This window comes from Phascolarctos cinereus, unplaced genomic scaffold, assembly GCF_003287225.1.
Source record: "Phascolarctos cinereus isolate Bilbo 61053 unplaced genomic scaffold, phaCin_HiC Scaffold_2;HRSCAF=192, whole genome shotgun sequence".
Classification (NCBI taxonomy): domain Eukaryota; kingdom Metazoa; phylum Chordata; class Mammalia; order Diprotodontia; family Phascolarctidae; genus Phascolarctos; species Phascolarctos cinereus.
Window position 1 is genome coordinate 62190338 of NW_027555625.1, and position 12699 is coordinate 62203036.

The 12699-nt window shown below is 49.0% G+C and overlaps 1 protein-coding gene across 1 annotated transcript in view; it reads left to right on the top strand.

The window, feature by feature from the left end:
• Window positions 1-12699, top strand: part of FHOD1 (formin homology 2 domain containing 1) — a 37978-nt gene that overhangs the window by 19761 nt on the left and 5518 nt on the right. The window contains 10 exon segments of the mRNA XM_020989365.2: window positions 3608-3719; window positions 3827-3921; window positions 4088-4231; window positions 4322-4518; window positions 7442-7543; window positions 9705-9820; window positions 10025-10065; window positions 10068-10325; window positions 10328-10630; window positions 11234-11389. Coding sequence (XP_020845024.1) covers window positions 3608-3719; window positions 3827-3921; window positions 4088-4231; window positions 4322-4518; window positions 7442-7543; window positions 9705-9820; window positions 10025-10065; window positions 10068-10325; window positions 10328-10630; window positions 11234-11389 — 1524 coding nt within the window.

Sequence of the window (12699 nt, forward strand, 5' to 3'; positions counted from 1 at the left end):
GTGTGAAAGAGAATAGTATGAAATAAGGCCGGGATGGTTAATTGGGTCAGAGATGTCAGGCTAATGAGCTTACATTTTATTCTGAAGGGAATCCACTGAAGCTTTTTGGTCAGAGGAAGAACATGGTCATACTTACAAATCAGGAAAGTTATTTTGGTTGTTGGGTGGAGGATTGCCTGCCAAGACAGGAAACTGAGACAGGGAGACCAATGTAATCTGGGACTAATCCAGGAGACAGGTGATGAGGGCCTGATCTAGGATGTTGGGCCAAGAGAGCACAGAGAAGGAGACATGCTTGAGACATGTGGAATTAGCATTTGTGACTGCTGGTCACCCGTTCCTCCTGGGTGTTCTTTCTTACCTTGGCCTCTGGGACCCTGCTGTCCTCAGATTCTTATCTGTCACTCCACTCCTTTGGCCTCCCATGCTGGTTTTCGGGGTCCCTTCCAATCCCCTGATCTCAGGTATCCACCCAGGCTCTGTCCTTGTTCTTCTTCTCTCTTCCATCCAGCTTCTCTCCGCTAGTGATCTCATCTGTTCTCCCTGATTCTCATCTCTGCCCAGATGACTCCCAAATCTGCATATCCACACCAAATCTCTCTTGAACTCCAGGCCCGCATGTCCCAACAGTGTGCTGTACATTCCCAGCTGCAGGTCTGCATGGCGCCCCAAGCACGGCCACTTTGGAATTCATCATATTTCCCCCTAAGCCTGCCTCTTCTTCCAACTTCCCTGTGTAGACTGAGGATACCATCATTTTCTTGGTCACCCACACTCAAGGCCTTGACATCATCCTTGATTCTTTCCTCTCCTCTTCAATCAGCTGCCGAGTCTTAGTGATTTTACCTCCACATCTCTCCAATCTGTTTCCTTCTCTCCACTTACATTGCCAACTCTAAGTGTTAAAGGAAGTCAGTCGCTGATGAACACTTATAGTGCTAAGGGCCCAGTTAAGATGAATAACCTGAATTTGTAATGGACCTTGTCAGTACTGGCTTCTAGCATCCTCCAGCAGTATTTAAGTAGGTCCTGGCTTGTGTCAACATCAAACACAAACTGACTGTAACTTTTGCATGTGAATTTTTTAAATACCCCTCAGCATAAAGCATGAATGCAAAAATGATCCATGTTAATAAACATTTTAGGTCAGGGGTGGTTCCCTAAGCATGGATGTTCCCCAAGACTCTTTTGTCTTGGTGACCTCATCTTCTCCCATGGGTTTGGTTGTCATCTTTATACCAATGGCTCCTGGATCTACTTCTCCAGCCCCAGTCTCTCTCTTAAGCGTCTGTCCACCATCACCTACCGCGCCTTAGACATTTCAAACCAGATGTCCCACAAACACCTCAAACTCAATGTGTCCAAAACAACTCATTCCCTTTCCCCCTAAACCTACCCCTCTTCCATACTTCCTTATTTCTATTGAAGGCACCATTGTTTTTCCAGTCTTTGAGTTTTATAACCTTGCCTTGATCCCATATTGTTTCCCTTACCTCATATATTCAATCCTTGACAAATTCGGTTGTTAGGCTTTCCATAGCATCTTTCATCCAACCCCTTCTCTCCATTCACACACAGCCACCACCTTAGTTCATGCCCTCCTCACCTCTCGCTTAGATGGTCCCTGTCTCAAGTCTTTCCCTACTTCAGTCCATCCTTCACACTGCTGCCAAAATGATTTTCCTTAATGGCAAGTCTGACCCCTACTCAATAAGCTCCCATGACTTCCCATTCCTTCTAGAACCAAATATAATAAACTTCTCTGCTTGGCACTTAAGGACCTTCACAACCTGCTCCCAAACTCTCTTTCCAGCCCCACTGTAAGTATTCCCCACTCCTGCATCCTTCAGTCTAGAGATTTTCTCGATGTTCCTCACATGGGACACTCCATGTCTTGCCCTCTTGCCTTTGCTCTGGCTATGCCTTATGCCTGGCATGCCCTTCCTCTTCACCTCCAGCTCCTTTAAGACACTGCCTTCTAGCTGAAGCCTTTTCTGATCCCACCAAACTACTTTTGTGCCCATTCTCTTGATGTTGCATACATTCTTCTACCTGCCCTTGTCTCCTGTGTTAGAACCCCTTCTATTCCCAACTTAGCCCAGTGGCTTCACAAATGCTTGGAGAACAGAGTTTTTTGCAGAGACTGTCACCAGGCACCTTCTCAGTGCATCACTTAACTCACATCACATGACCCAGTAGAATTGTTCTGGAGGACCTGTGATCTCACAGTACACAGAATCTTTCTCCTGAGTGACATGGGAACCAGATTTCTGAAAGAGAATATTGATACCTTTTTGCATGAAAAAAGAATTCATAATTCAACAAGACACTACCAGCACCAAGTTTACAGATTATGAAAACACTTCACAGTTTTATGTAGCTAAACAGCATTCGTCTCTTTGCTGTGATTTCACAAGACAGACTAATAAATGTAATAGTGACATAAATGTCACTTTCCTGAAACCAAAAAAACAAAAACAAAAAACCAACAAATGCTTGGAGAATGATGCCAGCCATACTTCTCGAGGACTGATGATGAAACAGGCTGCTTACCTCCTCTTGGAGAGGGGAGTGCAGACTGAGACATATTTTTATGGAGATAGCCAGTGCAGGAATTTGTTTACTTGACTATAAGTATTTATAGCAGGGGTTTTGTTTTCCTTTCTTCCTCAACTGGGGATGAGGAAGGGAGTGGGGAGAAAATTTGGAACTGAAAATAAAGTTAAACTTTAAAAAATTTTCTTATTAAAAAAATGTCTAAGGGCAGCTAGGTGGCACAGTGGATAGAGCTGCGGACTTGGAGTCAGGAGGACCTGAGTTCAAATCCCACCTCAGACACTTGACAATTACTAGCTGTGTGACCCTGGGCAAGTCACTTAACCCCGATTGCCTCACCCCCCCCCCAAAAATTTCTAATAGCAAAAAAAAAATGCTTGTTGGTTTAACTTATGAGTACGGATTTTCATTTATTACACTTATAGCCTTCGTACTTACCAAAAGGTCTGGCACATAGCTGGTGCTTAATAAATCCTTGTTGATTGATTGATTGATTAATCTGAGGTCTGACTACTCCAGTGAGTGGCAAAGGTGAAATGGAGATAGATAGCAAGAGTTGTTCTGACATTCTAGGTTCTAAGTTTCCTTCTAGCTCTGACTGGTCTAGATTCTGAAAAAGAAAACATGGCACTATCCTAACTACCATCTCGGTGATATCACAACACTCATGTTCTCTTTCCTGTCCTTGGGTGAAGAACAGAAGAATTTCTCCATATGCTTCACCCCTTAGAGACATCCCTCAAGGGACATACCCCTGGAGAGAAAGCCTCATTCCAGAGAAGGACATCTCCTTTCCCAGGCTCCTCTCATAAAACATTCACTGCCTTCATCCTCTGCTTCTATATGAGAAGCTCCTTTAGTCCCCAAAGCAGGCTTGAGTTCCCCTTTCCCCTAACCCCCTGCCTAAGGGGTGCTACCAGGAAACCATGTGATCCTACTAACTAGACGCCTGCCCAGTCTTGTGTGAGCTCCCCATTTCCATAACTCCCTGCCTAAGAGATGCTACTCTAAATAATATGACTTTACTTACTGGACACCTCCTTCTCCCCAGTCTCGCCTGGTGGTGAAGACATCCCTGAAGCTCCTTCTGGTATTTGTGGAATATGCAGAGACTAATGCCCGGCTCTTCATCCATGCCGTCAACACTGTTGCCAATGCCACTGGTCAGATACCCTTCCCTCTCTCCTTTTCCCCCTCCTTGCTGCCTGCATGCCCTCGTTTTGTGCCCTCTCTGCCTTCCCACATACCTCTCCTCTCACCTACTCCATAGGTGCCTACCCATGGGCTACCTTTGTGTCCATCCTGGAAGAGAAGAATGGAGCTGACCCAGAGCTGCTGGTGTTCACCATGACCCTGATCAACAAGGTGCCTGGGGGCAGGGGAAGGACAGAGTTACTTATGGCCCTCAGGGTCCCCCCTTTCCATACACACCCATGTGCCAGCACCCACCCCATAGTGGCCACATTATCAGGTCTCAGAACCCTTTATGGCAACTGAGGGCCCAGCCTCACCTTCAGCATGGTGCTCACAGACGCTGGCAGCCCTTCCTGACCAGGACTCATTCTACGATGTCACCGATGCATTGGAGCAACAGGGCATGGAGGGCATTGTGCAGAAGCACCTGGGTAGCCCAGGCACGGACGCTGACCTCAGGGCACAGCTTGTCCTCTATGAGGTAAGGATCCCAGAACTGGCATGTCAGGGGGTCAAGGGCATCAAAATTCCCAGGTTTCCTTCCTCACTCTTGCCTCTTCTCTTTCTCCAGAGTGCCCTGCGGCTAGAAGATGGGGACCCCGATGAGGGGGTACCAGGTGGGCGGCGGGAGCGCAGGAAGCCAGCATCAGAGGAGGGAAAGAGGAGCCGGCGTTCCCTGGAGGGGACAGGGTCTGGCATCAGCTCCCCTGCCAGGGCAAGCTGCCCGATCCTGCCCCCCTCCAAGCCTCCTGTGGACACTCACCCTCAGTAAGTGAGAGTCATTGTCAGTCAGCAAGCATTAATAAGGTTGAGTAAGTGCCTCCTATGTGCCAAGCACGCCGTCTCTCAGTGTGCCTGGAATACTCTCCCTCTGTACCTCCACTTACCAGCTTCCATGGCTTCCTGTAAGTCCAAACTAAAATCTCACTTTCTACGAGAAGCCTTGTTCTAGTGCCTTCCCTCTCTTAATCATTTCCTATGTAGCTTGTATTTAACTTGTTTGTGCACATTTTATTTGCTCGCTGCTTCCCCATTAGACTGTGAGCTCCTCAGAGGGCAGAGACTGTCTTTTGCCTCTTTTTGTATCTCCAGTGCTTAACACATAGTGTCTGGCACATAGTAGGCACTTAAGAAATGTTTCTAGGCTAACAGAGTGGTCACAAAGAGAGGCAAAAGACAATCCCTGCCCTCAGAGAGCATCTAATGGGGAAACAACAGGCAAGCAAATATGTACAACAAGCTCTACACAGGATAAATAGGAAATAGTTAAGAGAAGGAAGGCATTAGAATTAAGAGGGCTTGGGCAAGCCTTCTTGCAGAAGGTGAGATCTTCGTTGGGGCTTAAAGGAAGCCAGTAGGTACAGAGGAGGAGGGAGAGCAGTCCAGGTGTGGGGGACAGTCAGAGAAAATGCCCAAAATAAGATCTACAGGAAATGGGGTGTAAAAGTCTATCCTGCCCTACGGGAAAATTGAAGGAGAAGGGGATAAGAGAAGGGGGGAGAGATAGAAGGGAGGGCAGATTAGGGGTATTCAGAATGCATGCCATCTTGGGGTGAGGGGAGGGGCAAGATGGGGAGAAAATTTGGAACTGAAAATCTTGTGGAAGTGAATGTTGAAAACTAAAAATAAATAAATTTTTTAAAATAAGAAAAAAAAATAATAAAAAAAATTTTTTAAAAAAAGGAGAGAAAATGCCCAAAGCTGAGAGATGGAGGGTCTTGTTTGTGGAATAGCCAGGAGCCCAGGATTCCCTGGACTGAAGAGTATATGTGTGTGTGGAATGGGTAGAAGATGGAAGGAGACTGGAAGGGACGGACGGGTAGGTTATGAAGGGCTTTGAATGCCAAATGGAGGATTTTGTATTTGATTCTGGAAGTGATGGGGAACCACTGGAGTTCATCGAGTATGAAGGTGACATGGTCAGACTGGTGCTTTAAGAGAATGACTTTAGAGACTGAATGAAGGATGGATTGGAGTAGGGAGAGACTTGAGGCAGGCAGACCCCACCTCCCCAAACAGGCTACTTGCAATAGTCCAGACATGAAGGGGTAAGGGCCTTTATGGTGTAGGAGGGAGGTTGGCAGTGTCAGAGGAGAGAAGGGGGCGTATTAGAGAGATGGTGCAGAGGTGAAATTGACAGGCCTTGGCGAGAGCTTAGATACTAGTGGTGGGGAGGATGGGGTGAAGAAATAGTGAGGAGTCCAGGATGACTCCTAGGTTTTGAGCCTGGAGGACAATGAGGATGTGTAATTCCCTCAACAGTAATAGGGAAATTTGGAAAGGGAGAGGTTTTAGAGTTTTGGACATGTTGAGTTCAAGATGTCTACTGGACCTCCAGTTCAAGGTGTCTGAAAGGCAATTGGAGATGTGAAATTGGAGGTCAGCAGAGAGGTAGAACTGAGAATCATCCTCCTAGAGATGATAATTAAATCCATGGGAGCTGATGAAATCATCAAGTGAACAAGTATGGAAGGAGAAGAGGCCAAGGAGAGATCAGATAGGTAGGAGGGGAACCAGGTGAGAATGGTGTCCTGAAAGCCTAAAGGTAAAAAGGTGTCAAGGAGAAAAGAATAGTCAAGAGTGTCAAAGACTTCAGAGAGGTCAAGAAGAATGAGGGTTGAGAAAAAAATGATTGAACTTGGAAATTAGATCATTGGTAACTTCGCTGGGAATGAGGAGATCAGAAGTCAGTTTGCAGGGGGTGAAGAAGAGAACAGGAGGAGAGGAAGTGGAGGCGTCTGTCATAGATGGCCTTCTTCTTGAGTTTGGCCACAAAAGAGTATAGGATACTAGTTAGCAAAAATCAAGTGAGGGTTTTTTTGAGGATCAGGGAGACACAGGCATTTTTTTATAGGCAGTAGGGAAGGAGCCAGTGGACAGGGGAGGGAGTCAGATGAGTGAAGATGGAGATTACAGAGGGGGCAGTGTGTTGGAGGAGATGGAATGGAACGGGATCTCTTGAACAAGTAGACAGATTAACCTTGGTAAAGGAGTAAGACCACCTCTTCATGGGAGACAGGGGTGAAGGAGGAGAGAGTGGCCAAAGGCATCTGAGTGAAAGGAGATGAGGAAGAGGGGAGAAGAGGGAGTTCATGGTGAATGACCTCAATTTTTTTCTGTAAAATTAGAGGCAACATTCTGAGCTGAGAGAGGGGGAGCCAAAGGAGGCTTGAGAGGGGATGAAAATGTTTGGAAGAGCCACCGTGGAGAGGGGAGAGTGAATTGATAAGGGAGGTACAGTAGGATTGTCCAGCAGCAGTGAGGATCCCGTTGTTATATAAATTCGCAGTGGACCCAGTCAGAATGTTTGCATGATTTTCTCCACCTTCATTCAGCAGCAGTGTGTAAGTGAAAGCAGGTGATTGTGGGTATGATCCAAGGCTGACTCTTGGCAGGGCACAACTGGCAAAATGGTAAAGGACCCAGGGACTTAAGAGAAGAGAACAGTGTAGATTTGAATTGGTTCACCAGAGGGTCAGGATGGGGAAAAGAAGAGCAAGTGGCTAGTGCAGGGGTAATGGCCTGGGAAAAAATGGAAGAGTCAAGAGTCATAGTGTAGAGAGAGGAGTTTGGGATGGGAAGGCAGAGGGAGAGGTGAAAAGCCGGTAGATAATGGGCAGATAAGGGGTAGAAGGGAAAGAGGGAGGAGGAAAATAACAGAGCCCACACTAACCAGCAGTCCTGACTTTAGCCCCATAGGCCCCGCCGCCTGCCTCAGTTCCTCAGTGGTCTTGTTTCCCAGCCCCACCGTGGTTCCTCCTACAGATGCACTGGGTGAAAGAGGCGTCTATAAGTAAGTCAGGTGCTTGGGGTTGGGATGCCACCCCTTGCCCCCTTGGTTTCCCCTTCTCGTGGCCCACTGGCACTGCCAGCATCTCACCCTCTGGGGATATACAAGCTGGTACCTAAAGGGTCTGCTGCCCAGACCTGGGCCCCTCTCTCTGCCTGTCCCTTTTGCTCTCTTCCTCTGCTAGCCCAGCTTTGTGCCCTCTCTGGGACATCCTGCCCCCTTCCCTGGGCACCTCCAGCCGTCCCTGCCCAACTTTTCTCTCTTTTTCCAGACTTCATCAAACTGTTCCTCTTTGGTAAGTGACTGAAGTGAGCAGAACCTCAGGCCTCCCTTGGACTGTCTGTGTCCTACTCTCTACTCTCCTAGCCTCCTTCCCTCCCTCCTTATCCTCTGTTTTCTCTCCCTCTATCCTCAGTCTTCTCTCCCCTCTCCTGCTCTCTTTCTCACCTCTATTTCTACTGTTCTCCCTTCTCTCCTATGGTTTCCCCATACTCCCATATTCTAGCATCTTTACCTGTCTATTCCCCATCCTCTCCATCTCTTTCTTCCTCTCCCCTCCCTATGTCTCTCCTCCCCCATCCTCGTCTCCTGGAAGCTGGGGATCCAGGTAGGGGGAGGGGGAAGTGATGGTGGTGAGGTGCTTGAAAACCTGGGGGAGGCTCATGGGGATATGAGTACTTCCCTGGGGCCAGTGGGTATATAAGAGAGACTAAGCTAGTTTGGAATGGGACTGATCAAAGGAGGCCCCAGCAGTGCTGCAGAGTGAACGAGTCTCTTCCCATAGGGCCCCTGAGAGCCCTCCTGTCCCGGGGGTCCCGCCTGTGCTGAGCAGGTTCGAGTAAGTACAGAGCGGGGCTGGCCTCGCCTGGCCCCGCTCAGGACTTTGTGCTCACTGCTTCAGAACTGCTTCCCCATGTGCAACAGGGACCCTCCAGGTACCCTGCATTCCTCCCCCTCAATTCCACATCTGGTTCCTATCCTAACTCTTCAAAAGCCCCAGAAACAGCTTTCTGGACTGGCCCAAGAAAGGGCCTAGCAAACAGAATAGTTAACTATATACCAAGCACCCCCTAGCCCAGTTCAGAAAGACCTTGGGATCATAGTAGACCTTTTCAATCCGAAGCAATGATATTCCTGTTAAGATCTACCCTGATACTGATTGGAGGAATCAGGATGGTGGGGAAGAGTTTCAGCCTAGCTCAGGCCCCAGTGCCTAACTCAGCTCTCTAGCTGAATGGCTAATGGAGATTTGGGATAGCCTAGGGTACAGATAGAGAAGAGACCTAGGTATAAGTAGAAGGCCAGGACTTAAGAAGACACTGGAAAGAACCATAGAAGACTAGGCCTATGTTGGAGGCTATGAAGCACTGCCCTGATATGATAAGGCTGAAGAAGGGAGCTAAGGATGGGTCCACCCAGAAGGGTAATGGTGACTACATGTGTGATGGCCCTAATTCAAGACTGTGTCACGATGGTGCTAGCCCTCCACTTCCCATGAGTCCTAAACAAGAGCTTTGTGCACCTCAAAATAAATCGTACAAAACCATTTCAAAAGGGGGAAAAATGGTTTTTAAACACAGTATCAAAAAAATCCTGGATGGGTTCAACCATCCAGTCAAACTGTTTCCCTGACCAGGAATCAGAAATTCCAGACAGAAGCAGGGGAGCAGTTCCAGATAGAAGCAGAGAGTTGAACATGATGGCCTTTGAGTCCTTGGCAAATGAGAAGAGGAAATGGGGTTGGGGGAATGGGGGTGGTGCTTTCCATTTAAGATGCTATAAGCTGAAAGGAAACATGGAGATTGCCTAGTCCATTTCCAACATTTTACAGATAAGGAAAGGGAGGCCTAGAGCTAAGTGACTTACCCAAAGTCACAGTTAGTAAGTGGCAGAGGATTCGATCCCAGGCCCTCCAAAGCCAAATCCATGCTCTCTGCTCAGTGCATGGGCTGCTATTTGCATGGGCTGTGTGTGCCCGTGAGTGTATGTAGGGGCGTGTGTGTTTGCCAAGGAAAGAGTCCTGGCCCGTAGAAAGTAGGCCTCAGGTTTTATAGCAAGTAGGCTTGCTGCTGGCTGGCAGGGGTGGACCCAAGTACCCTAGGCACTGAGGAAGGTAGGCTGGAGAGGGACCCAAGATTGGGCACCAATGGGAGCTCTCCTGCAGAGCCCGTTTCCTGGAGAATGTGGCAGCAGCTGAAACAGAGAAGCAGGCTGCCTTGGCCCAGGGTCGGGCTGAGGCCCTAGCTGGGGCCGTGCCAGATGAATCTGATGGACACCCAGGTGAGGAGCTGTTGGGGAGGGCTGGGAGGTCACTTCCACAAGGACTCCTAAGGTATTCCTCTCCCCCAAACTGGAGATTCTCTGAATCCTCTCTGCCCCCTAGTAGGAGGAGGTGGTGGTATTGCCCTTACAAGTCCAAGAGGGGAGCTCTACCTTTGGCTTGTAGGGTTACCTTGGTGATGACTTTCTTTCCTATCTTCACAGACCCCCGAGAGCTGTGGAGCACCCCAGAGCCAGACCCCTCCCCCATACCCCCAGCACCCCAAGAAGTCCACTTCCCCGACCCCTGATCCAGCGAAACCTGGAGTCTGAGGTCCTAGCCCCAGAGGCTAATGTCACCTCAGAGCCACTCAAACCCCAACCTTCTCTCCGAATTGGAGATTTGGACTTCTCTGACCTAGGGGAGGACGAAGACCAGGACTTGTTGGCCACCGGGTCAACTGGGGCCGGAGATGTTTCGGCACCACCCCCTCTCCCTGGGAATCCTCCACCCCCACCCCCTTTACCCCCAGGATGCCCCCCCCACCTCCACCACCACCACCCCTTGGAGGGGCACCCCCACCTCCTCCACCCCCTGGGCTACCCCCACCTCCACCAGGTCCTTCTGCCACTGACGGTCCCATCCTCCCTCCTAAGAGGAAAACTGTGAAGCTGTTTTGGAGAGAGCTGAAGCCTGGACAGGGAGTCAAAGGCTTGGGTCGGTTTGGCCCGACCCCCACCCTATGGGCCTCACTGGAACCTGTGACTTTGGACACTGCCAAATTGGAACACCTGTTTGAGACGAGAGCCAAGGAAGTGATGTCCAACAAGGTACCTCCCTTATCCCCCCAGTGTAGGGGGAACCTACAATCACAAAACCTAAGACCTGGAATAGACTTTACAGATCTTCAAGTATACCCCCTTCATTTGAACCAGGGAGGAGATGAGGCAGCGACAGCAGGGTGTGTTGGAAAGAACACTGGGTGTCAGAGGACCAGGCTCCAGTCTTCTCCTTCCCATCTTGAGCCAGTCACTTGCTATAAAATAGAGAGTTGTCCATCCTTAAGATGGACCAGATGGACTGAGGTCACAGTCATTCTAGAGCCTATGAAAAAGTGCCAGCCAAGTTAAGCGATAGGACATTAGTCACCCAGAGTGTTGGAGCAGAGCTGGGGACTAAAAGCCGGGTTTTTAGACCCAAGTCCAAGTTTCTTTCCATTGTACCACACTGTTTCTGTGCTCTCAGGATCACCAAGGCAAGGTATGCCCTTTCCCTGATCCACTCTGAAGCCTCAACCCTAGGGGAGGAAGTAATGGGCCATCCTCCCCTGCCTCTGCCCTCTCGGGACCTAAGCCTAGATCCATCCCCTGCCCACCCTACCCACCCCTGCCCCCAAAGCTGGCTCCCACCCCAGCCTCGGATGACCCTTACAGAAAGCTGCTGAAGGCCGAAGGACGATGACGACAGTGCTGGACCCCAAACGAAGCAATGCCATCAACATCGGCCTCACGGCGCTGCCCCCCGTTCATGTCATCAAAGCAGCCCTGCTTGGTTTTGATGAGTTTGCTGTCAGCAAGGATGGCATTGAGGTGTGTTGGAGCAGGGATGGGAATTAGGGAGGGAGGCTGTGATGGAAGGATGATGCCCAGTTAGTAAAGGCAGAAGCACCACCCTCCATCGGCCCCAGGTCTAACACCATCGCAACCCCAACCAGCCACTTGTGGGGGGTGCCCCGGTTCTAGCCCTTGACCTAGGTACCAATAAAGTCCCTTTTCCTCTTAAATCAGCAGAGAAATTTTTACTAAGAAACTGGAGGTGGGGGCGGGGGTGGGTTGGGGGGAAGTTCACACAACCTCTTAGAAATGATATGTTTACAGAGTAAAATCCTTAAATTCAGAGTTACACTTCAACACCCTAATAAATGTTTACTGAATTGAATTTCATGGGCCTGGGAGGAGGGAACACCAGAGTCAGGAGCCATCTGAGGCTATACCTCAGGTCTGGCACTTGGCACCTGCAGAGCCACAGGCAAGTGACTATACACCTCTCTGGGCCTCAGTCTCCTTGTCTGTACAAAGGGGGTCACTCTTAGACTACCTGGAAAAAACTTTGTAAACCTCAACAATTCATTTTTGTATCATTAATTATCTCATCCTGGCTTCTCCTTCTGTAAGAGTCTGAAAAACCACCCTAGAGGATGCACTTGATGGAATGGAGGCTCTCCTCTTCCTGTATTCACATTTTGTAGATACAAGTGTTGCTACATTGTTACCCTCAGATGCCCTACATAGCCTACCTCTCTCCTTTTTCAGTTCAGCATGGCCTTGATAGCTTTATCTTCACTTCTTCCCTATGTGTATATTACCATCCGTCATTCCAAGTTGTGATACGTTAGCACTGATAATACTTAAATTCTCTAGGTCCCTTCCAGCTTTAGGGCATATGAACCTACTTCACAGGGACTCCTGTTGTGAAGATGTTTTCTAAACCTTCAAGTGATGGAGAACTGGGGCCAAGAAAGCCTTGTCCCAGATGGGCTTGAGGGGCACGGCATAAGGGACACCTTCATCTCTGGCACTCTTTCTTCTCTGGGGAAATCAGAGAGGAGGCCTCCTTGTGGGTGGTGGAGAAAGCCCTAGGTCTGGAGACAAAGCCCAAGCTTTCCCACTTCATAGACACATTCGAGGCTCCTGCACACTCATTTCCCCTTGGAGATTCAGTTTCCTCTTTTGCCAAATGAGAACACTGGACTTAATGGACCCTAAATTTCCTTCCAGCCGTAAATCCCACCCTCCATATCTACTTACTGAGTCATACCCCTCAAGGAAGAGACTGAGACGGGAGTTCTAGTTAAGTCTCCTTAGCCAGGTAGGACAATGGGCTATTGACTGGCTAATGG